Source organism: Silene latifolia, chromosome 8 (assembly GCF_048544455.1).
Source record: "Silene latifolia isolate original U9 population chromosome 8, ASM4854445v1, whole genome shotgun sequence".
NCBI classification, from domain to species: Eukaryota; Viridiplantae; Streptophyta; class Magnoliopsida; order Caryophyllales; family Caryophyllaceae; genus Silene; species Silene latifolia.
Genome location: NC_133533.1, coordinates 96,818,732 through 96,845,135, shown reverse-complemented (window position 1 = coordinate 96,845,135; position 26,404 = coordinate 96,818,732). Strand labels below are relative to the sequence as shown.

The 26,404-nt window shown below is 35.7% G+C and overlaps 3 protein-coding genes across 11 annotated transcripts; all 3 read right to left on the bottom strand.

Moving 5' to 3' along the window:
* Positions 1 to 12,378: 12,378 nt before the first annotated feature.
* LOC141597090 (F-box protein At4g22280-like) lies at positions 12,379 to 14,750 on the bottom strand. Its single transcript, XM_074417438.1, has 4 exons — positions 14,646 to 14,750; positions 13,417 to 14,407; positions 13,044 to 13,193; positions 12,379 to 12,875 (listed from the first exon to the last, which is right to left on the bottom strand). Exons 2-4 carry the CDS (start codon positions 14,386 to 14,388, stop codon positions 12,570 to 12,572), a joined length of 1,428 nt encoding a protein of 475 aa, XP_074273539.1. The 5' UTR covers positions 14,389 to 14,407; positions 14,646 to 14,750; the 3' UTR covers positions 12,379 to 12,569.
* LOC141597088 (F-box protein At4g22280-like) lies at positions 14,721 to 20,312 on the bottom strand. 9 transcript variants are annotated; one of them, XM_074417434.1, is made up of 8 exons: positions 20,203 to 20,312; positions 19,659 to 19,785; positions 18,317 to 18,958; positions 16,883 to 17,867; positions 16,391 to 16,540; positions 15,994 to 16,240; positions 15,136 to 15,295; positions 14,721 to 14,811 (listed from the first exon to the last, which is right to left on the bottom strand). In XM_074417434.1, the coding sequence occupies exons 4-8, from the start codon at positions 17,834 to 17,836 to the stop codon at positions 14,796 to 14,798; spliced, it is 1,527 nt and encodes a 508-aa protein (XP_074273535.1). In that variant the 5' UTR covers positions 17,837 to 17,867; positions 18,317 to 18,958; positions 19,659 to 19,785; positions 20,203 to 20,312; the 3' UTR covers positions 14,721 to 14,795. The 9 variants fall into 9 exon arrangements, with proteins under 9 accessions (XP_074273535.1, XP_074273531.1, XP_074273533.1 ...); XM_074417430.1 differs by lacking the exon at positions 14,721 to 14,811 and having other exon boundaries at positions 15,056 to 15,295; positions 19,055 to 19,785; XM_074417432.1 differs by lacking the exon at positions 14,721 to 14,811 and having other exon boundaries at positions 15,056 to 15,295; positions 19,111 to 19,785.
* LOC141595554 (F-box/LRR-repeat protein At3g59200-like) lies at positions 19,130 to 19,777 on the bottom strand. Its single transcript, XM_074415521.1, has one exon. The coding sequence runs from the start codon at positions 19,775 to 19,777 to the stop codon at positions 19,130 to 19,132; it is 648 nt and encodes a 215-aa protein (XP_074271622.1).
* Positions 20,313 to 26,404: the final 6,092 nt, after the last annotated feature.

Sequence of the window (26,404 nt, the reverse complement as noted above, 5' to 3'; positions counted from 1 at the left end):
GGTGTCGGATTTCATTGTTCTTTGCATCATAGTGTTCCTTGCGTCAAGGGTAAGTCCTACATACCAATTTTATAGCGTTTGGTTGACTTTGTTTAAACCCTAATTTTGGGATTGGGGGTTTTTATGATTTGTTGTGTTGGTAATGATTATGTGATTATGTGATAGGAGAAGGATTTGTAAAGGAGAGGTTTTGAGACAGCTGCTAGATCGTCTGATGATTGTGTTGCTTTCCAGGTAGGATTTCCTACTCAGTATTAGTCCCATAATGGGATATTGGTGATGTGTTGTAGTTAGTTGATTGATATGATGATTGTAATTGTAATTGTGATTGTGATTGTGGTTGTGTTTGTGATGGTTCTCGAGATGCGTTCTCGGCTGAGTGGGGTCACTTGCGGGAGTGATCTCACGCCCTAGTTTCGCCCTTCGTGGAACCCGCCACGGAAGGGGATGTGCACATTAATGGACAGGGTTATCGCTCGTACGATGAGCGGGGCTTAGGTGGGAACGGCTGCGGTCCCCCATGGTGGCGGTAGTCCAGTGGACAGTCAGTATTGAGATGATGGGAGTTGGTGGTGTGTGTGTGTGTGTGTGTGTGTGTGTGTGCGTGTGTGACAGTTCAGCTGTCTGTTTATCTTATTGTTGGATTATATAAATTGTGTGATTAGTACTGACCCCGTTTAAATGTTTTAAAAACTGTGGTGATCCATTCGGGGGTGGTGAGCAGTTATTGAGCAGGTATGAGCTGATGCGTATGGGATAACTGGGAGGAGTCACCACGATGCAGTTTAGAAGTCTTCCGCTGTGCTTGATAGTTTTATAGTTTTTGATAGTAGATAGTTTTGGAGAACTTGTATCTCTTTATCAGTTTTGGGTTTTTGGCATGTAATCACTTTAAACGTTAATTATTATTTAAATATGTTTCTTTATTGTCTTATGATAATCATTGCCTCGGGTAACCGAGATGGTAGCATTTCCATGCCTTAAGTGGTCCTGGTAAGGCACTTGGAGTATGGGGGTGTTACAAATGGTATCAGAGCGACGATCCTGAAACCTGTAACCAATGAACTTAATGAACATAGGGAGTCAATTAAAATGAACCCGGGGTAAAAGTTGTAGGAGCTAGTGCAAAGGCTTGGGAGACGTCCTAAAGCCGCAAGGGGTCGCCCTACAACTTTGAACCGGTCACATGGGAAAGTGTTTGTCGAGTCGTATGTGTGTTTGGTTAACTGGTTTATGAATGTGATGGAATGTGTTAATTGTTGGATGTTGAAGTAGAAAGTTGAGCATGTGAAAGAAAATGGTGATATGAGGAAACTTGTTGATGAGATATATAGAACTGTGGTTGGAATGAGAAACATGATGGATGACTCATAATGTGACATAATAATAACATGCGAATAGAAATGTTGTGTTGTATACGTATATTTTGTCTGCATAGAGTTGTATGATAAGTTTATGTACTTGTCCACGATTGTTCATAGGTATATGTTGTAAGAAGTGTGTAGCTGTAATTGATGAATTAGTTGGAAGAGATTAAGTAAGTAATTGCATAAGAATATGAAATTCATGGGTGGAGCATGTTTATGTGGGTAAATCGTGATTGACAAGTTAAATAACCTATGTGCATGATGAATGTTGTTGCTTGATTTTTTTGAAAATAGTAACGTATGATTACGAATACTGGTTTTATGAGTTTTAATTTGGTTTTGTTTGCTTGGTTGTTGTTTAAGTCGTTTGGGAAGTAAAAATCAATAGTTGTGTTTTTCGTTTATAAAGAGGTTGTCTTTAAACTGTTATAACTTGAGATGCATAAATGATTTTGATGTGATTCCAATTGGAGATGATAGCTTGTCCTTTTACGATTCTAACGATAGGTCACACGCCCAAATTGACCAAGAAATGAGGGAGTTATGACTGTTTTACGAAAACCGGACAAAGATCTTGAGAATTAGGGTACTCGATCGAGTATCCTGGTACTCGATCGAGTAAGGGGGCACTCGATCGAGTACCTCAGTTACTCGATCGAGTAGCCCTGGTGATTTGTTTTACGTGCTTCTGATCTTCACCTACTCGACCGAGTAAGTCACTTACTCGATCGAGTGGCCTGTACTCGATCTAGTGACCCCTGTTTTGGGTCATATGCTTATCTTTTGAATTCGTTGCATATTATGTTTAATTCAAAGTTATTATTTTGCTCTTTTATGCATGGTTTTACATGTATATTGGTCTTGACGCGTAAGTTACCCAATCTTGTGGTATAGTGAGTGGCACCTGTGGTGAGTATGAGTTCGGTGGGAGGACATGAGTTATATGTGTTGTGATAGATAGTGGGAAAAAGAAAAGGAAGATTGGTATGGTGTATAGAGACATAGAGCATGTTTTGTGAGATGAGATGAGTGATATGTTTGTATGTTGAGTAACGTAAAAGTAAGTGAATGTGGGCAAAGGATGATGTGAGTCTAAGGAACGTGAGAATGAAAGGATTGAGAGTAAGGATATGGATAGTGACAACCTGAGATGTGTAAAGGATTATGGAGGGAGGTAGTTAAGAGCCGTGTGGGTTAAGAATATACATAATGAAAGTTCGTTTTAAAGGGGTTGGGAAGAGTGGTATATAGTGAACTTTGTGGAGGCATGTCGCGGGGTGGAGATTTGGCTTTTAAGAGATGAAACTATTGTGGGTTTTCCTTGGGCAATTAGCGGTATGAAAGGAATTTTGAGTTCTAGATATGTAAGAAGGGAGATGCAATTGTTGAACAGTAAACGTTGATTTTATGGATGGATTAGTGGCAAGGGTGATTGATGACATAATAAGAGAATATTTGTGGTAAGAAAGAATGAGATGATATCGATATGAAATAATTAGATGTGAGTTTTGGAGCAGTGAGAACGTAACTGGATTTCTAAAGAGTTAGCTAGAAGGAATAAGGAGTTGAACTATTAATTGGTATTATTGAGTGTAGAGAGAAAAGAAGGATAAAAGTAAGCTGAGGAAAATATTCACCGGAATTATGTGATATAGAGGTAAGGAATCATTGAAATGTGTGATAGCGTCATGAGAATGTTAGTTAATGGTTATATGGGAGCTTCAGGACAACATGTTTAATAATGAGTTTCGAGAAATTAAGGAAAGTAAGAAGTTAGTAGAATATCTGCATGATATGAGATTTTGGTGGAAAAATGGATGATGATTCAATTAAGGAAAATATTGGGAAGAATGTTGAGGTAATTTTGTTCATGGATTCGATGTTCATTGTTTGAGATGTTAACCAAAGATAGAAAAGAAATCATGATGTTTAGAGATGAGTGAAGAGGTTTGATGTCCGGACAGTGGTAGTGTTATGGTCTTTGACTAGTGGTTAAGGTTAAGGGTATATTAGAAAAGTGGCAATTCTAAAGAGGCTGATTTTGTAAAGACTGAATTGATAAAAGTATGGTTGTCAGGAAGTATAAGACATAGTCTTAGGAGGTGGTTTCTCATAATGAGTGTTAGTTGTATGGTTATGTATGGCGGAAGGTCTTTGGTGATGCGAATGGAAGAATGTGATGAGGGCATGCGAGTTAAGCTCGGACAACAGGTAACCTTTGTTGAGTGGTAACTTACGTGGTGAGGATTGACTAGTTGGTTGTGATTACGGGTCTATGATATGTGTAAATGTTTGTGTGAGGTTCGGACCTCACAAGAAGTGGTATGGTGTGATAATTATAAAGTTGTTTTATGAATGTTCGTAATATATATGTTGGACACGGTAGTTTAATTGAATGATATCCAAAAAGGTAATAATTTGATTAATTTGACATGGCTAGTTATAATTTTATGTGTATTAATAACACACGTGTATTCCGTGAAATGGTAGAGATGATGTTCATGAGATGCTTATCTGTTTATTCATATAATATGTTGCGTTGTGATTGAGTAAAGTGGATTTGAGTAAGTTTTCTTGTCCGAAAGGTTATTTCCGAGTCAGTATTTATGGAATTGTATGTAGTTGTGATGTCTATCGATATGGTTGTGGTGCCTCGGGTGGTGATCCGGGCTCGGTACATAGTGTTGTGATGCGGGTATTTTCGCACTACGGTGTGGCTGTTGGTGGCGGTGTTGTGATGCCGTCACCGGTTGTGGTGGAGTAGGCAGGATGATTATGATTCGAGTTTCAAAGTACATATCAGTTATACATAGATTGTTGTTTTGTTTGATATTGTTCCCTGCGAGTTTCAGTTTGTGTAGATAGACAGTTGTCTTGTTTATTGATGTTTTCTTTACCTGGTTAAGTTGGGAATGAGGGTAGAGTATGATATACATAGAGTTGTATATGTTTTCGTTGTTGTCATAGTATAGTGACATTATGTTAATGGGACACGGTTGTGAGAGGTTATTCTGATAATTATGATCTTGTTCTAGTTAAGGTTTCAGTAGACATGGTAATGGCAAGTGAGTCGTAGAACATGTGTGGTAATGACCCGAAAGATGCAGGTGGTTCATAATCTTTTGTTGAGACAGCGAGTGTAGGGTATTGGGAATTAGTGTCATGCTAAGTTGTGTATGAGTTTTGCGGTAATGGAAGAAAGAACTTGAGGATCTAGTGTGCGTGTACGTAACGAGTGTGGATCGTGAGTTATGCTTCTGGGAGATAAGTGCCTTACATAGAGAGGTATGTTGTTTTGCAGTAATAATGAAGAGTTGGTATGGTGATTTTGCTACGAGTTTTATGGTATAGGTTAGGTGGTATGCCAAATGAGTTGAGTTATGAGAAATGTTTAAGTAAGAGAGCCTTGGATATATGCATGGTGAGTGTTTGGTTTATAGACGGTTATCTTTGACATGTGGTGGTAAAGAGGGGAATGAAAAGATATATCTAGGATTTAGTATTAGTGAGTTACGAGGACGTAACATTTGTCTTAAGAGGAGTAGATGCGATAAAAGAGAGTTTCATGGTGGTGCATGTTGTAATATAATTGGAAGTAGAGTGTTAGCGTAGCGTGAAGGAGGGATTTGTTTTGTGGATGATACTTATAAAAGGCCATGGCCGTGCTTGTAGTAGCGTGATGTTTAGGAGTGTGAGAATATTTCACTAGTGTTGACAGTTGGATGATGAGGTTATGAGTGTGAGTAAACTTCGAGGACGAAGTTCCTTTTAAGGGTGGTAGAATGTAACATTCCATTTGATGTCTATGAGTGTCTTGATTTTAGATTTGATAGTTGATGATATTATGGAGCTAGCAGCATTAGAGGATGGTAATTGATTATGTATGGAGTTGGTGTCGTGAGAAATATATATATGAGGTAGATACGATATAGTGATCATGTTGTGGAAGTAAACATAGTTAGTAGAGTGGGGGTTAAGAGTTCATGTTCTATGTCCGGTCGAGTTCTTGAGTCCTTAGCTAAGTTGTTGTGTCTTGGTCGAGTCAGTATGGTTGTTTTTATGTATGGGTTGAACTTCGGGGACGAAGTTCTTTTTAAGTAGGGAAGACTGTAATACTCCGTATTTATAAGTCTTGGGGTACTCTATCGAGTAGGCCTTACTCTGTCGAGTAAGGGTAAGTTGCGAAATAAAATAGTTTCTGACCTGTTGGGTACTCGATCGAGTAGTGGGGTACTCGATCGAGTAAGGGGTACTCGATCAGTACCTTGGGTACTCGATCGAGTGTCCAGGTTTACGGGAGTTTTTCTCGGGTTTTGTTAATTATGCGATTAAGATATATAATCTTTCCGTCATCATTCTAAACACTTTTACAAAAACCTAATTCTTGTTAAAGAGAGAAAGCAAGTTCATTCATCATCCTAATCGCATTGTTGACAAATTAGGAGCTAGAGGTGTCGGATTTCATTGTTCTTTGCATCATAGTGTTCCTTGCGTCAAGGGTAAGTCCTACATACCAATTTTATAGCGTTTGGTTGACTTTGTTTAAACCCTAATTTTGGGATTGGGGGTTTTTATGATTTGTTGTGTTGGTAATGATTATGTGATTATGTGATAGGAGAAGGATTTGTAAAGGAGAGGTTTTGAGGCAATTTTGCTAGATCGTCGATGATTGTGTTGCTTTCCGGTAGGATTTCTACTCGGTATTAGTCCCATAATGGGATATTGGTGATGTGTTGTAGTTAGTTGATTGATATGATGATTGTAATTGTAATTGTGATTGTGATTGTGGTTGTGTTTGTGATGGTTCTCGAGATGCGTTCTCGGCTGAGTGGGGTCACTTGCGGGAGTGATCTCACGCCCTAGTTTCGCCCTTCGTGGAACCCGCCACGGAAGGGGATGTGCACATTAATGGACAGGGTTATCGCTCGTACGATGAGCGGGGCTTAGGTGGGAACGGCTGCGGTCCCCCATCGGCTGGGGTAGTCCAAAGTGGACGTCGGTATTGAGATGATGGGAGTTGGTGGTGTGTGTGTGTGTGTGTGTGTGTGTGTGTGCGTGTGTGACAGTTCAGCTGTCTGTTTATCTTATTGTTGGATTATATAAATTGTGTGATTAATCGACCCCGTTTAAATGTTTTAAAAGCTGTGGTGATCCATTCGGGGTGGTGAGCGATTATTGAGCGGTATGAGTGATGCGTATGGGATAAGCGGGAGGAGTCACCACGATGCGTTTAGAAGTCTTCGTGTGCTTGATAGTTTTATAGTTTTTGATAGTAGATAGTTTTGGAGAACTTGTATCTCTTTATCGATTTTGGGTTTTTGGCATGTAATCACTTTAAACGTTAATTATTATTTAAATATGTTTCTTTATTGTCTTATGATAATCATTGCCTCGGATAGTAAGAGATGGTAGCATTTCCATGCCTTAAGTGGTCTGGTAAGGCACTTGGAGTATGGGGTGTTTCTGAGCGATCTGGCAATGAATGGAGCCGATTTGAATTTGACCCAATTGAATAATTTGAATGAACTAAGCTGATTGGAGCTTAATTGAACTGAAATAATATTAATATTAATACTATTTATTATTATTATTATTATTATTATTATTATGGTTATTAATATTAATATTATTAATATTATTATTAATATTTTTTTTATTGTAAACCGGAAATTTTATTAAAAATAATAATAATAATTATTATTATTAGAAGAAGAACATTAATAATAATAATAATAATAATAATAATAATAATAATAATGCAGGACTTACCGTAGTGTGCTGGGGTATCGTCTGGGTGTTCCGTTATTCACGGTATCTAGGCCATGTCCTGCTTGCTCTCGGGTTTTTGCTGAGGATGTTTTTGGGGACCACGCTGTTTCTTGTCTTGATCTTTGTGGGCGTTAAACATCGGCATAATCTTGTCCGGGACACTCTTTTCGATATCCGTTATAGATCTGGTATTACTGCGGGAAAGGAGGTTGATATCGGTTTGGTTGATGGACATGGTGGCTCTCTTCGTCCTGCGGATTTGTTGCTTTATTCTTGGGACATGGGGCGTGATGTGTGCGTTGACTTGACAGGTTCTTCTCCTTTGACTCGGGAGGATGACGGATTTTGTGCTGGCGGGTTGTCGGCTGATCTTTGCTCAGCGAAAGTGTGCTAAGTATGTGGATTTGTGCGCGGTAGCGGGTTATGGTTTCCTTTCTTTCTCTTTCTCTTCACTTGGGGAGCTGGGTTCGGATGCTGTTGCCTTGCTCAGGCGGATCCAGAAATTCTCGGTATCTTAGGATGCGGGGGCTCGGGTGGCCGCTTACATTTTTACTAGACTTAGCTTTGCTATTGCTAAGGGTGTGAGAGCCCAGATAGTCTCTCGGCTCCCCACCAATTTCATGTAAACTTTTATTTTTCTTTTAATGAAAGCTGCGCGCATCCTTTTAAAAAAATAAAAAATAAAAAATAGGGATATTTCACGTGGTGCCCCTGAGGTTTGGCTTAATTCACATGGTACCCCTGCCTTTAAGAATGTGCACATGGTGCCCCTGAACTTTCAGTTTAGTGCACCATCTGCCCTTATTTATTTTTCTGTTATAACGGTGTTAAGTTCCTTGCCTTTTCCCTCATATCCTTACCTTTCCCTCTTATTTCCCTCATAAACTAATAAACTAAATACAACTCTACCACTTCCTCATAAAGACAAAACAAAACTACAATGATTATTGAATCCATTCCAAATCGCCCCTGAAGAACAATTAAATCGCCTTCATTGTCAATTAAATCGCCCTTCTGCGTCTTCGTTGAAAGTGTTGTCTTCATTAATCAGGTCAATAAATTACCCTTGGTGGACGAGATTGAGGTTGTCAATCGGTATTGGGTTTCGGTACCACATTCAAATCATGGGTTGGGTTGTTTGATGGTGGTTGCGTATATGGGTTCGCCTGAACTGGTGTTGACGGTTGAAATACGGAGCCATGGTGGTCACGGCTTGGTTGTGCAAGTCTGTGGCGACGGAGAACGGTGGTGCAACCTTTTTTTGTGGCTCATTTAAGGTTGCATCATGGAATGGGCAATGGTAGAACTAATTTACAATCCGATTTATGGGAAACCCCTTATTCATCTGAGAGATTTATGGGTTCTGAATTTGATGCCAGAGGTCATGATTTTGAGTTGATTCCCTTTGATGCTAGCAGCACTAATTCATGGTTTCCATTGAAAATCGAGAAAGAACAAAGTTAATTACAAACCAAATTAATGATGGCGGATTGGATTTATGGGCATTAATTCATGGTTTCCATTGAAAACGGCCATATTAACCATCAACTCAGCTCTACTTTGTTCTCCTCCTCGTAATCAGCACTAATTCTAGTTAATTACAAACCAAATTAATCCAATCCTCAATTAGAAGGAGCGAAGACACCCGGCGAGAACGGCGGAGGTCAGAGGTGGTTAATATGGCGATTACGAGGAGTTCGGTCTGCGTCATGGTTGCCTGAGTTGATGCTTGCGATGTTGTGGTTTCAGGTTCAGGTTCTGGGCAAGAGCTGCGGTGGCTTGAGTAGTTGTCGAAGATTGGAGCTGCAAAGCGATGTCGAAATTTAGCCACGGAAGCTGCACATTGCTCGTTGCTCGTTGTTGGCTGCTGCTCGTGGTGTAGCGAGAATGATGGCGAGCTTGGTTGAGGTGTCGTAAAGGTGCTGCAATTAAGGTGATGAATTGATTGTTGATAATGGAGGTGATAGGCTGCATGTTGCCGTTGGTGTGAATGGAGGAGGGAGCACGTTGAATGGAGGAGCAAGCAGGCGCGCCTTGGTTCGGGTTCGGGTTTTGTTTAGAGATGAGTGAACACAAACCGGGCTTCAGGTTATGATTCCGAGTTCGCGGGATTGAACCTGGGGGCGCGATGTCGGTTGTTGCACTCTTGCTTGGGGTTCGGTTTCGGCATTACCAAGGATAACATGGGGCGCGGGGGGAGGTGTGATTGAAGAAGATAGTAAAGATATGGTTGTATAAAATGAAATGTGAGGCCAAAACTAACGTCGTTATAACAAAAAATTAAATAAGGGTAGATGGTGCACTAAACTGAAAGTTCAGGGGCACCATGTGCACATTCTTAAAGGCAGGGATACCACGTGAATTAAGCCAAACCTCAGGGGCATCACGTGAATTATCCCTAAAAAATAAATAATAATAATAATAATAATAATAATAATAATAATAATATTAATACTATTAATTATACTAATTTGAGTGATTAACTAGGTAGCCACCATGAACCACGGTTCACCATCAATCTAATTAGGTGAAATAATGGAGCACCGATTTGCTAGATTGATGTTCAAAGTCTAGCCGTTTATCGTCCTAATTTGACTGATTAGGTAGCCACCACGAAGGACCAACAATCCTAATTTAATTAACTAGATAAATAAAAATCGACATACCCTAATTTCATCTTTAACAAATACCCCCTCTCATCCACTCTTTTCTTCCCCTTTGAAGTGGGCACGGAGATTAAGGGTGGGGAGTATAATATTGATAAAGATATGAGTGGGGTTTGGTTATTGGAGAGAGTTATGAATAATTAGGATTAAATATTAATAAATGAGATGGGTGGGGTTTGGTTATTGGAGAGAGGTAGGAATAATTAGAATTAAATATTAATAAAGGATATGGTGGGGTTTGATAAGTGGAGAGAGGTAGGAGTATAATATTAATAAAACTTTTCCAAAAAGGAAAGGGGAAGAAAACCTGAATAATCCGTTTTAGGAAATAGAGAATAAAAGAGTGGATGGGAGGGAGTATATAAAATTTGGTTGATTAATTAAAACTTAACAAATAATATTAATAATTGATAACAAGTAAATTAATTTATTATTTGATAAATTAGAATCCATCTTGTAAGTTTTAAGTCATTTGAGCAATTAAATTAAGTTTTATGGAAAAATGTTGATTTAAGAGTTCACTTGGTTCTGTTTTAGGTGAAAAGGGTACAAAACAGAACGTTATGAAAAAGTGTATGTGAAAGAGTAAAGTTCGTATATGAAAAAATAATTAGGTATTAATAATAGTAATATTAATATTAACAATGTTATTAATAATATTATTATTAATTAATATTCATATTCATATTAATAATAATAATAATAATAGTAATAGTAATAGTATTAATTATTTTAATATAAATATTATTGATTTTAATAACCATAATATTCATAATAATAACAATAATGAGAATGATTAATTAATAATAAATTAAAGATATTCTCATATAATTCATAAGTCTCCTATGATCCTGCATGATGGTTTGCTTGAGGCTCTAGGCTCTTAGTGTGATGGTAGTTTCTATTTCCTTGTTTAGTGGAGCTTTTGCCATAACCTAGTGGTTATGCCTTGTAAGAAAACTCATGTATCCTCTTGAATATATGAGAATATCTTTTTTTGCAAAAAAAAAAAATTAATAATAATAATAATAATAATAATAATAATAATAATAATAATAATAATAATAAAATATATGATATTAATAATATTAATAAAAACTACGGAGTATTAAGTATAAGATTCGCAAAATTGAAATGCATTTGAATTTAGTGGAGTGAATCGAATCAATGGAGCAGAGCGAAGAGGAGTGAGAAATGAATGAATAGAGATGAATTTGAATGAATAAGAAATTTGAATAAGCCGAGTGAATAAGTGAATGAAATGAAATGGTGAAAATAAGCCAGAAAGAACAGGGCCTAAATAATACTTAAACAATGCTTAATGCTAGCATGTGACAATGACGAAAAAATAACGGAACAGGAAAAAAAAAATCAATGTCAGTTTATCTTAAACAATACCGGCAGTGAAATACCAAAAAAAAAAAAAAAATAGGCTTGCGTAAATAAAAGATAAATTGTGTCGTTTAAGATTCATTTTGCCTTAAGGTTTTTCTAATTATGGCTCATTTTTATAAGAAAGATTCAAAAGTTGGATTATTAGTGTTAAAAGTAAAAGATTAAGTTTTTCTTTTCGAAAGAATAGTGAAGGTTGAGTTATTTTTGTTAAATTTAACTATTACGAGTACTAATTAGATATAACGTTTGACTTTCATTTCATAAATTTATTAAATAAATTGTATTTTAAAAATTACTAACAATCCCATGATTTTTCACGGGTGTTACACTAATTACATTGTACTGTACTAACCTCGCGCATACACAAAAAGGCTAAATTGGTTGAGATAGCTATTTAGTACAGTATCTATACAGAGAAAGAGGTTACCAAGATCTGTCACTACCACCATTTAGGCTAAAGTCCACAGCTATGGTGAAACCTACTCGGATCCAACTGTGGGCGGAAACTGTAACACGCAACAAAACAAGTACTCAGATCCAACTGTGTGGTCGAAAACCCACATAATAAGCATGCAGTACTACACATACATATTAATTTCTTCCCCCTCCGCCTTTTCACAATGTAAAAGGTTCTTACCTTGGCAAATTTGTTATCTTCTGAAGGCCATACCGAAACCTGATACAATCGAAAACAGGCCTGAATGCTATGTCAGTCTGAGAGATGACTGTCATCTGCAAGCTGCCTCCCCTTCCTCATAACACTACTCTGGTCTCTGGCCCTTTGCTGCAATATTACATCACTCCGAGTCCGACTCTCCATATTATCTCAAATAGCAATATTACATCACTCCGAGTCCGACTCTCCATATTATCTCAAATACTTGGTCAGCACTTGACAAACATGATTTCTAAGTTATACCATCAGTCAGACTCACACCACCTGTTCCAGCCACTCGGCTGCCAACTCTATTTCCTCAAAACTCCTCTAGGACCGCATAAGAACAGAATTAATTACCACCGGTCAGCCTTTTCAATGGTCCAAGACCTACTCATGTACTCCCTTCGTCTCAATCATTTATTTACCTTTCATTAAATACCCCTCACAGAGAATAAAAAAGGTAAGCAAATGAATGGGACGGAGGGAGCATAAACTTAAGTTCGTCAAAGACACTGCCAGAATTATAGAAAATGCCATTGAATCAGATGCTTTTTAAACCGCTACAACATTCAATAGTACCCCCAAGCTGCTTCTTACAGAAACTCCACCACGATTAACATTAACATCATCAGAAGAAAACCCAGTTACAGCTTCAGAATAGAGAATGGATTCTTCTCCACCATTTCTCTTTAAAAAAACAACAATCTCCAGTTCCTAGTGGACTTCTACACAACAATCTCTTGAAACCCTTGGAAGCATCAACAAGTCCTTACAAATCTCCAGTTCCTCCTCCGGATCAAGACCAGCAATTGTATTAACGACCAACCTCTTCAGGACACCCGCATTTCTAAGAAGATGCCCCATAAGTAACAATGGACCATCATGCCCACAAAAGTCACGCACTTCAATCACTTGGACATGACATGAAAAGGGATCTAGAGGTATATCTGAAAGTGACACTAAGTCATAGTTGCAGTCATCCGGATAGTAGTCATTTGGACAATGACAGCAATGAAAGCCCTAGAAAACAAATTTCACAAAGTGAGAAATGTATCGCTAAAAGGTAAACAAAAACTAAAAATTGGTTACAATGAAAAACTGTGTCACACATATTCATATGTAAGGCAGTCTCACCCAAGCATTTGGGTTAGTTATGAATTAACAAAGCCATTATTGGTTGATGCTAACCGTTTCAAAGATGAGAGTTTCAAGTTGAGGAGATTTGGCAAGCAGGCTAGTTACATATTCCCACACATCATAGCGACAGTCAGCAATGTGTAATCTTGACAGGTTATGAAAATCAGGCATTTGCTCGTCATCGTCTAGCTTGAGAAGAATCTGTACCAAGACAAATTTTAATAAATAGAACGCTGAAAATATGTTTCCATTTTCAATACAGCAAAATACTCTATTATATGGCTTCGGATTATGATGGAACAAAGTAACATGACTTTAATAAAGTGATTCTTTAAAATGTGAGTTAGAAGTCGTATTTTTTTTTATGCAGTTTCTGACTTTCTGTAAATAGCTAGTGTTGTAAACACAAATCAAATACATATACCTGTGCTGAGTCCATTTCAAAATGTAATTTTGTAGCTTTATAGGCAGCGGCTTTTAGGAGTTCACGTTCATACTCGACTGTACCTTCATTCATATCAAGATCATCATATGCACTACACTTGAAAACTAGCTCTGCCCTTACAAAAGAGCAAGAATATTTCCACGACGGAACAATTTTCACACCAATATTTGAACTGTAAGCTAAATATGAAAGATTAGGGGCGTCAATCTCAAATGTACCAAACGAAAAATAGCAATGCTCTATAGTTAGCATTTTGAGTAATCCAGTACAATAAATTACGCGACCTTCAGTTTCGTAGTTGCAATATTTGAGAGTCAATTCTTCAAGCAATTCACAGCTAGACAGCAATCTTTCCATTGAATTAGAATCAAAGAATACAATGAGCTCCAGATGAAGGATCTTCAGTTTTGGCAACGAGGCTGATAAAGGGATTTCAATATAAAACCACCCACAATCTATAAATTTCAAATTCTCGAGTGTATCACACATGAAAAAGCCATCATAATCAGGCACATTATCAATACGATAAGTACGATCAGCAATCTCGTAATGAAGCTGTTGCACACCCTTTTGTAATACATTCCTAAACCATCGATTAAATTCTGAACCATTATAGGTGCCTTTACAGAGTAGACTAAATTTCTTGATGGGCGAACTTTGGTGTAATTCCAAAACATTATCAACAAAATCCTTAAACCTTCGAGTTGCTTCTATTCTCTCATTTTGTTCCAGATGACCAAAACATGGTGCATCATCAAAAGAAAGGCAAGTCGTCAATGTAAAAAGGTATCGCCATCTTGTTGATAGAATACTTGTGCTCACAGCACACCTAGTTGGTAGAAATGAAAGTATGTGACCAAGCAGTTCATCAGGTAAACTGCTGATCATATCCAAACAATGCCCACGTGTTGGGTCTTCTAGACGTTTACCAAGTTTCATAGGTGGTCTCATGGTCTTTACAGGACTCTACCTGAAATGTAATGCAATTGCAGGCAAAATCAAGGGATAACCATGCTCGTTATACATAAAACTTATCGAGAACTGAGCAACCAAGATCATCAGTTTTCCAAAAAAAAGAAATAGTCAAGGAGAACATCTGATCAAATGGATTTTTAGCAATCTTCAGTTGAGTTTGTTCTTACAGAACGATTTTTAACAATATTTAATAAAACAGAACATGAACAAAGTAAAAAACTGAACCATATTACCAGTATGTACTGATTGGAACACCAGTTGAGATTCTTCTTCCTCCTTGATTCTAATGATTTTTTACCAAAAAAAAAACTGATTGGAACACCAGTCACATTAAGGTGCAATGACTTAGTAGTCCTCCATCAAATCTATCGCCGGCTTTGACTTTAATCAACCTTTCTCCTGTTGATATATTTCTCACAAACAATGAACGGGTAAACGAATGATTTGGACGGAATAAATAATAGGTAGAACTTTGCTGTCGATTGATTGATAAAGTCAGAGATTAGGAATGAATGTACGATAGAACTACACAAACATTATATTAACGTGCTATCGACAAAGTCTACGTAGCTAGAGATTAAATGTTAGTAGTAGTCAGTAGTCACAATTCTTAAGATCTTATTCATTTAACAAAGTCTGAACTTTTTTTAATACAATGAAGTAAATTGGCAGGAATTTAGTAAATGGAAGGACCATAAAAGTTGAGGAAGAAAAGGTAAGTACCTCAAGCAGCTTCCTACAGAAACTTCACCGCGATTTATAATAGCATCATCAGAGCACAGTCTATACAAAACAGAATTGATCACTAGGTGGCAGGCGCTACTTGAGCCATTCAGGGAGCTAATACGACCTGGCGTAGAACGCTTCGAAGGTTGCATCAAATCTGCATTTACAAGGGGGCAACTCCTTGAATGAACGAAGCAGTTCAACAGTCTAATGGAATGCATATATGTAAGGAAGAAAAACCCGGCCTAGAGGGAGTACTAGGGGGTCAATAAAAGGACCGTCTCAGTAAATATGTGTTTATATCACCAAGTTTGTATATATATAGAAGGGAAGTAATGAATCCGCGAATGCAAAAGGTACCTACCATCTCTTTCAAAAAAAAAAAAAAAAAAAAAAAAAAAAAATGAAATCTAATCACCAAAAAAATGAATCGGCCTTAAACAATGAAATCTAATCACCAAAAAAATGAATAGAGACCACCATCTCTTTCAAAAAAAAAATGTACATACCTTACATGGTGAAACCTAATCATTAAGGGAGAACAAGGAGTATAATGAAGTAATGAACTAAAGTACGCAGAATGTTCAACATTAATGAACGTAATAGATAAGAGAGAATATTTAAACTGGTCGCTCTATGTATGATTGTCCAAATTTAACACGATAAGAGGATCACTATTTTCTTTTCAAATCCTTCCATTTCTATCTCTTTTGAATCCTCTAAATAAGTGATTTTTTTTTGCACGAAATTTGTCAGTATTGAGTTCCAATTCTATCTTCGAGATGTTCTTCTTACGCTAGTTCATTTCTACACGACAATCTCTTGAAGCCCTTGGAAGCATCAACAGGTCCTTACTGATCATCAGTTCATCCTCCCAATCAAGATCATCGATTGTATCAACGACCAACTTCTTCAGAACACTCGCATTTCTAAGAAGATGCCCCATAAGTGCCAGTGGACCCACATGTCCACAAAAGTCACGCACTTCAATCACTTGCACTAGACATGAAAAAGGGTCCAGAGGTAAATCTGAAGGAGACACTGAATCACATAAGCAGTCGTCTGGACAGCGGACATTTGAACAATGGCAACAATGAAAGCCCTGCAAACAGATTCATGAAGTGAGAAAAATACCCTTAAGAAGAAAAAACGGCTACAAATAAAAACACTGTTAAACAGATTCTTGTGTAATGCGTTCTCACACAAGCATTTGGTTTGATAATGAAAAAAGCTATTATTAATTGGTGCTAACCGTATCAAAGATGACAGTTTTAAGTTGAGGAGATTTATCAAGCAGGCTTGTCACATATTCCCACGCAAAATAAGGACAATCTTCAAGGCATAATTCTGTCAAGCTATGAAAATCAGGCATTTGCTCCTCCTCATCTAGCATTAAAACAATCTGTACCATGACCAATATTTATTAATTTAAAGATGAAAATATGTTCCCATTTCCAATGAAGGCAAAGACTCACTACTCTGTCTCTCAATAATGAATCACTAAAGTTTCTACATTTTGCTTCTTTTAAAGATGAGTTAGGAGTCATTGCATATTCTCAATGTATTTATGTATGGTTAGTCTGTAAACAGTCCGCGTTACAAATACAGGAGCAAGGCGTTGTGCATACGCCGATTCCCTAGTCCGCCATTTATAGTATTCATTCAAGTGATAATGTTCCCAATATGTGAGGAATATAAGGGGAATAAGTGGTAAATAAGCGGTAAATACAAATCATATATATACCTGTACTGAGTCCATTTGAAAACGTAATTCTGTGGTTTTACCGGCAGCAGCGCTTAGAAGTTCATGCTCACACTCAACTGTATCTTCGTTAGTAACAAGTTCATCATATGCACTGCGCTTGAAAATTAGCTCCGCCCTGACAAAAGAGCACGAGTATTTCCACGATGGAACAATTTTCACACCAATATTTGATTTGTAAGTCAAATATGCAAGATTAGGGGCATCAATCTCAAATGTACCCAACAAAAAACAACAATCTTCTATTTTTAGCACTTTGAGTATATCGCTACTATGAATTGCATGACCTTGAGTTTCACACTCGCAATAACTGAGAGTCAATTCTTCAAGCAATTCACAGCAAGACAACAACCTCTCCATTGAATTAAAATCAAAGAATACGATGAGTTCCAGGTGAAGGATCTTCAATTTTGGCAACGAGGCTGATAGAGGAATTTTAATATAATACCCACAATGTATAAATTTCAATTTCACTAGTGTTTCACACATGAAGAAGCCATCATAATCAGGCAAGAAATCAGTATCGATATAATTAGCAAGCTCGTAATGAAGCTCTTGAACTCCCTTTTGTAGCGCACTACTAAACCATCGATTGAAATCTGAAGCATCATAGGTTCCTTGACAGACTAGACAAAATTTCTGCAATGGCGAAATTTCGTGCAAGTCCAAAACTTTGTCAACAAACTCCTTAAACCTTCGAGTTCCTTCAATTCTCTCATTTTGTTCCAGATGACCAAAACATTGTGCATCATCAAAAGAAAGACAAGTCGTCAATGTAAAAAGGTATCGCCATCTTGTTGATAGAATACTTGTGCTCACAGAACACCTTATTGGCAGAAACGAGAGAATGTGACCAAGTACATCATCAGGTAAACTGCTGATCCTATCCAAACAATTCCGACTTATTGGGTCTTCTAGATGTTTACCAAGTTTCATAGGTGGTATGATGTCTTTGCAAGGAGTTTACCTGAAATATAAGCAGAATGAAATAAGGGATAACAATGCTAAAGAAGCGCATTCTAAGGAACCGGGAGATTGCCGCGCGATTAATGCTTTCTTCGTCTCATTTCGGATATTTGAGAGAAGGTTTTGATACTTATTCCCTGCTAGGCTGCAAGAAGCACTCCTTCTCAATCCCATCCCCCGACCAACTTAGACTTACCAAAATCAAAAATAAATTACATAATACACCAATTTCAGCATTTTCTCATGTGCTTCCATTTCAGAACTGAAGATAATAAAATGCAAGGGGATTCAGAGGTAACCAACAAAAGAAATTGAACAATACTCTCTCCGTCCCAATCATTTGTTTACCTTTGATTAAAATACCCCACAAAGAATACAATTGGCAAACAAATGAATGGGACGGAGGGAGTTAAAAAGACATAAGCAAAGTGAAAACTGAAAACAGATTACCAGTATCAATATGAAATGATGGGGTTGAGATCCCTCTTCCTTCTTGACCAAAAGCCTGATTGCCAAATTTTGAAGGATTCCACTTGCTTCCTACTAACTTATTAATTCGTTCATCACATATATTGCCGGCTTTGACTTTTGTTATACAAGTTGGCTTTAACAAATTTTCAATGGGACTTGGTATACCCTTACCGTAACCGAACCTCAACACCAGTATCAATATAAAATGATATGATTTCAACATTAATGATCATAAAGGCAACTTCAGTTCTGTTTTCTCGGTCAGCTTAACCGAATTTATGAGGAAATTTCAGAAAACCGATGATTGCAGTGAAATCAATTACATGGAAAAGAGATTCATGGAGAGGTTGGACTAGTCAGTTCAATACAACAGTCTTTCAAAGCCTTTGGAAGCATCAACAAAACCTTTCATATACGCAGTTCTTCCTCCATGTCAACAGTGTCAAATTTACGCAAGATCAACTTCTTTAAGGATCCGACATTTCTGAGAAGATGCCCCACATATAATAATGAATACTCGGAGTCACAAAAGTGATGCACTTCAATCACTTTGGCATGACATGAAAAAGGGGGTAGAGCTTCATTTGGAGGTGATTCGGAACCGTCATAGTGGTCAAGGCCCTGAAATAGAGAACCACAATCCACAAATGAGGAAATTTCTTAATTGCTCAATATCTACACCAAAAGGAAAAAAATCAATTATTAGTTGATGCCAACCCATTCAAACAATTTTCTATTCTTAGAACTTTAAGTAGTCTAGTAGAAATCATAACATGACGGCGAGTATCACTGTTACAATTCTTGAGTCAATTCCTGGAGCAATTCACAGCCAGAAAACAATCTTTCCACTGAATCATTATATAAGATGCTGACATCCTCAAGATAAAGGATCTTGAGTCTTGGAAAGCAGGCTGATAAAGGAATTTTAAGAAAATAATCCCCAATACCAATCATTTTCAATCCCACTAGTGTTTCACACATGAAAATGTCATTGGGAGGCTCATGATCCACCTGCACATTAACTTGATAATCAAGATCTTGAACTCCCTTTTGTACCGCATAACTAACCCATGCATTTATATCCGACTTATCGTAGTCACCATGACAGACTAGACTAAATTTCTTGATGGGTACAATTTGAAGCAATTCCAAAACCTTTTCAACAAACTTCCTAAATCTCCTTTTTTGAACCGGGTCTATGTTCTTAAGGCATCCGAAACGAGGAACATATGGCCCACCATCAAAACATGGTGTATCGTCAAAAGAAAGAAAAGTCGACAATGTAAAAAAATGCCGCCATCTAGTTGTACCCACGGCACACCTTGTTGGTAGAAACGAAAGCATGTGAGCAAGCAGTTCATCAGGTAAACTGCTGATCCTATCCGAACAACTTCTTCTTGTGTAAATGACATGTTTACCACGTTCTACAGATGAACTCATCTCTCTACCTGAAATGTGCATGCAAAATAAAGGGATAACTATGCACGTACAATACATTCATACTAAGCAGATATGGCCTGGTAATTAACACCCATTATGGGATTCATATACTATTATACAAATCAGACAGTACCAAGTTCAGAAATCAGAAGATAACCAATCTCTACGACCTAGGTTCCATGGACGAACATGAGCTAGACAGCCTTAATTCTTTAGCAAAAAGCAAATGAGGCATTTTCCAAAGAATCGCAGGTACTATAATTAGTCCATACTCAAATGATGAACAATCAAAACCATCAATTTTACACGCACCAAATTAAAACCAACAGAAATGAAATTTTATCAATAACGAAGTTGATGATTACATTTCAGGGGAATGAACAGAACCCCACATATAAATAAAGTGAAAATTAGGAAGAAATTACCTCTATTTACTGATCGGAATGAATAAAATCTTGGTGTTAAGGTTAAATTGAACTACTTGGCGTTCTTCTCATCAAGGTAATTTGGGATTGGGAATCGTCGAAAGTGAGGGCCGGGGAGCAAAATGAGGTGAACTAGTAGTACTAAAATATACCCCACAGATGTCTTAACTCCTAAGTAAAGGTCGTGTTCTTTCTGACTTATTTTCAGCTAACTTCAGTTCAGATCAGCTCTATTCAGTTCAGTACAGTTCAGTTCAGCTCAGCTCAGCCCACTCCAGTTCAGCTCCGCTAAATTCAGCCAATTTTAATTTTGCGAATCTTAAACTTATTTGTTTTTATTAATATTATAAATTTGTTATTATTATTATTATTAATTTATTATTAATTAATCATCTTTATTATTGTTATTATTATGAATATTATGGTTATTTAAATCAATAATATTCATATTAATATAATTAATACTATTACTATTATTGTTATTAATATGAATAGGAATATTAATTAATAATATTATTATTAATAATATTTTTAATTTGAATATTACTATTATTAATACCTAATTATTTTTTCATATACAAACTTACTCTTTCACATACATTTTTTCATAACGTTCTATTTTGTACCCTTTTCACCTAAAACTGGACCAAGTGAAATCTAAAATCAATATTTTTTCCTAAAACTTAATTTAATTGCTCAAATGACTTAAAACTTACAAGATGAATTCTAATTTATCAAATAATAAATTAATTTACTTGTTATCACTTAATAATATTATATGTTGAGTTTTAATTAATCAACCAAACTTTATTTATTTGTTAAAGTTGAAATGAGGGTCTGTCGATTCTTATTTATCTAATTAATTAAATTAGGATTGTTGGTGCTTCGTGGTGGCTACCTAATCAGTCAAATTTTGATGATAAACGGCTAGACTTTGAACATCAATCTAGCAAATCGGTGCTCCATTATTTTACCTAATTAGATTGATGGTGAACCGTGGTTCATGGTAGCTACCTAGTTAATCACTCAAATTAGTATAATTACTATTATTATTATTATTATTATTATTATTATTATTATTATTATTATTATGTAAACCTCTTATTTTTATTTTAATGAAAGCTGCGCGCATCTTATAATAATAATAAATAAAAAATATTAACAATAATATTATTATTAATATTAACAATAATAATATTTTAATATTAATATTAATATTAATAACTATAACTATAATAATAATAATAATAATAACTATTACTATTATTATTATTATTATTATTATTATTAGTATTAGTATTAATATTATTTCAGTTCAATTCAACTCCAATCACTTAGTTGATTCGGCTCTATTGATTCGATTTAGTTCACTCACTTATTCGATTCGATCAGCTCAGCTCCATTCGATTCATTCGGCTCCATTGATTGATTGATTCACTCAGTTCGATTCGGCTCTAAAAAGCCAGAAAGAACAGGGCCTAAGTTTAGGTTCAAACCGAAAAAATAGGCCGAATCGGATCTATGCTATGGACCGAATTGATCTGCGTCCGGTCCTCAACCCTCAATTCTTGAAGTTTTGATTTTCGATCTTGTTTATGACCGGTTAATTTTGATCCGGAACAAATGAAAAATGTAGGTGTTTTGAAGCAAAATTTAGGTGTTTTGTTACCAACTTTTACAACTTTATAAGATAATCAAGTATTTCATTTTATAGATTAGACAATATAATAAACGTAATATTGGTGGTTATTTATATCAAAGATACTTCATTTAACTTGTACTCCATATATTTGATTTAATAAAATAAAATTTTAATTTTCATATGCTTAAAAAAATACAAAAGTCATAAATTCGGTCCAAACTCAGTCGGGAGCGAAAAATACGAGTTTGGTCCAGTTCAACACTGAATTTTTTAGGTCCAGTCTTCGTTCCACCTAAATATTTAATTCGGTCCGGTCCGGTTCGTTTTGGACTGATGCCCACCCCTACTCTCAACCGTTGATTTGTTTATTTACTACTCTCTCCTTTTACAAATGTTTCTCCCATTTACCTTTTCGAAAGTCAAAGTTTTAGAACTTTGGCCATGTATAAACTAAAAACTATATTATTTCATAACATAATTTTTACATAGTTACATTTGTAATAAAAAATCGTCCAAAAAAAGGTTGTTTTCAACCGATAATTTTAAGATATAAGTGGATAAAACGATGGTCAAAGTGTCGCCTAAGAGACTCTGTATAAAGTAAATGGGAGAAACATGTGTAAAGGGAGAGAGTAATACAGACTCCCTGCCATACATGTACTATATTTATAAAATAAAAAAATTTAATGTACAATTTATAAATTTTAAATTGACAATTCATTAATACGAGTATTTTATAGCTCATTCTTGTATTTTAATGCTGATGAAAAATTAAAAACTCTACAAAATTAATACAAAAAATTTAGGTACAAAATTATATTTTAATAAAATTATATTTTGGGATATTCTATGGTGTACCCTCAAGTTTTTCGATTTTCTATGGTATACCCCTACATTTTTGAAATTTTATGGTGTACCCCTGAATAGGGATGGCAGTGGGTCGGGGACCCGACCCAGACCCTGAGGGTCGGACCCTAATGGGTCGGGTATGAGTCTCATTTTTTCAGACCCAATGGGTATGGGTCGGGTATGGGTCGGGTATGGGTCTTAAGAAAATATTTCGGGTCCGGGTCCGGGTCTAAGTTATGAGACCCATACCCGACCCTTAGACCCTTTATTAAAAAAAAAAAAAAAAAAAATCAAAATCACAACTTTTCTGAATTCATACTGGCAGACCGTAGAAACCCAACTAAAGTCTCTTTCTCTTCCCTCATCCCATAAAGTGATAAAACCCAACTAAACTCTTCTGACAATACCACCACTCCACCACTGACACAAGAAAACCACCACCACAGCACTGATACGCGACTGGCAACCACCTCTCTAATAGGTGGAGATCGACAACCACCATTAACGGCAGCCAGCGACGGCCAGATGGAGACGGCTATCAAGTACGGTATTGATTTTTGGGTTCCGAGTTTAATTCTTTCACATGTATTTGTACGTAAAATTAATTTAGGTCTTCTTTGTCTTTCTTAATCTCTTTGGTATGTATATTGGATTTGGTAGTGTACAATAGAGATTAATAAACTCATAATGTTAAAGTAGTATGATTTTTTTTTTTAATATTATAGACCCCATAGTTGTTAATCTGTTACTAAAGTGGCTGAAACTCGGACCCGCGGGTAGACCCAGACCCTACCCTTACCCATAGGGTCCGGGTATGGGTCCTCAAATTTTAGACCCTTGCGGGTCTGGGTCGGGTACGGGTCCAAAGGGAAAATCTCGGGTCGGGTCCGGGTCTAGGCGGACCCTACCCAGACCCTACCCATTGCCATCCCTACCCCTGAACTTTATACATTTGTTTATACTATGCCCCTATTTAATGTCTTTGATGTGGTAATTTCTTAATTAACCTATTAAATCGTTTATTTAATATTCTAATTACACGATAGCTTACTCATTTACTTATTAATTTGCCGAATTACCCATTAACCCACCAAATAGCATACGAATCTAACTAAAAATTCATCAAATCTCCATTATTATTTCCTGAATTATAACTGAGGTTTTTAATAGTAACTTGTGCTTATTAAAAGTGATTTCTAATGCTTTTCACACAGAATGGTAATACGACATTAATGAGTTGGAATAAATGTCAAAATACGGATTATTGATTGTGATAAAGTTAACTGAGGTCATGATGGAGAAATAAGTAAGAAGTTTAGGGGTATAATGTAGAATATAAAAAATGTAAGGGTACAACATAGAAAACTGAAAAACTTGAGGGTACACCGTAGAATATCCCTTTTTTGATAATGTTTTTATAATAAATTTAAAGGATTTACTTTTTTAGTTACATTTTTTTAAAAAGACTTTTTCTTTTCATAAAAAGTCTAGAGGTGTTGTGAAATAAAGATAGTAGAGAATTATAGATAGAAGTTAGAAGGGAGACAGAAAAAAGTCCCGGTGATTACATAACTTGATCTGTCTTGAAATGATCCATGCTTTGGCTTAACTTCTCGATCGTTGAAATAGAATTCATTATAGTTAATAAACTTGAATCTTCAATAAATAGAAATCCTTGCTAACTTCAATATCATGTTTCTTCGGATATCACAATATGGATATGGTCATTTTAAAATAGCTCTTGGATCTTCATGTCAAATAATACCTCCATAATTATGATAGAGTTTCTCCTTAATAGATGATATAACATTATATAATCCTGAACAAATTATCATCTCAACAACCATGATGACAAGACTATAGCGTAATAATGCGCTTATAGTGCTACCTCGTTAAAAATCTTGCTAGGACAAATCCGTTGGGACAAAAAAAACCTAGTCGAAGCGAAAAAGAGTGTAGCTATCATTCCTTAATTCCTTATCTTAAGGACGATAAATCCGATAATTATAATTATTGAATAAATCATCCTTTACCTTTGAGCGGTTTTCTTTGGTAAAACCACATGTGTATGAATTGACATTCTCATTGTAGACTTTGACTACATTATTTTTCAATCGTTATGGCATTTCTGGATCATAAACTAATTTCACATGTTTAGCTAGAAGCTCATCTAAATAATTATCCTCATATGCTCCAACTTCAGGTTGAGACAATAATAATTTTCTTTAAGTAACTCTACAGGAGTTTGAATTTTCCATTTCGGAAATAATCACGATAACCTTTTGATCGTGTCGTAGAGGTTTATATATAATCACGAGTTCCCAAAACTCAATTAATAAAACATCATCATTTGATGATCGTTTATAAGTCTGTAAAATATATTTATCTTTTTAAACATTTATCAAAGTATAACAATATAATTAATTATGTGCATGCATATGATATGTAAATAATTCAAAACAACAAAATAAAACAATGCAATAATGTAATAATGTATATATATATATATATATATATATATATATATATATATATATATATATATATATATATATATATATATATATATATATTAAAACTAAGATGCAAATGATGAACATAATCTCTAAATGCACAGTGATGATGACATGATAATGCAAACTGTACAGTTTCTTTTCCAATAATCGTAATCTGAATTGACTTCAGGTTAATGAATGGACTTCAAGTCCATGACCTCATTCATAATCATTGATTATGTCGACAATAAAATTGGACTTATTTATAAGATCCCCACTATCTAGTCCATTAAACTCCGCGCGCAAATGCATATCGGTTCCTTAACCATATCTATATAATTTCAACATCTCGCGATATTGTCAGTACTGATTTGTGATATCTAAATATATATGGTACCATTCCTTTTCTATATAGGTCATCTATTATCATTCAGATATCTAGCTATGTCACTTCCAGAATATCCAAATTTTCTTACTCCATATGAGTACCAACTGTCCAAACTTGCCATTTTCTTATTACTTGAAATATGTAAACCGATATGACTCTCACACTACATTTCACGTGTGGTTATTGTTCAGTTTGACAAGAATCTAATTTTCGCTACATCAACTTTCGATAACTAATTTATAGGTCGGCATATAGGGTTATCGATCTATAACTAAATCATAGATTTCAATGTATTGAAATATCACATTTTGACAAGGTGAAAAAGTGGTATCATAATACATCTTCATAACCAAATGAATACCATCATTTTACATAATTGTATTCTTATTGCATTAGGAGGGGGTATATATACACATACAATAAGGGTAGAGTTTCCATAAAATAATATACTCTAAAATATTCTAAGATATGGATATCCATATAATAATATTTCATAACAAGAGTCAAATTTTACATACTATTATTATGAGCTTCATTTTTTGTAAATACTTCAATTTAGGGGCGTTTTTGGTGGGGGTTCATGGGGTGAAATTGAACCCCATTGATCTTTAGGAACAAATATTATGAAAGACAAGTAAGGCCATGTTCTTTTGGACTGAAATTGTCTGAACTGAACTGAACTGAACTTAATGGAGATGAACTGAACTGAACTGAACTTAATAGAGCTGAACTGAACTGAAATAAAAATAAAAAGATAATAATAATAATAATAATAATAATAATAATAATAATAATAATAATACTAATAATAATAAAATAATAAATTTT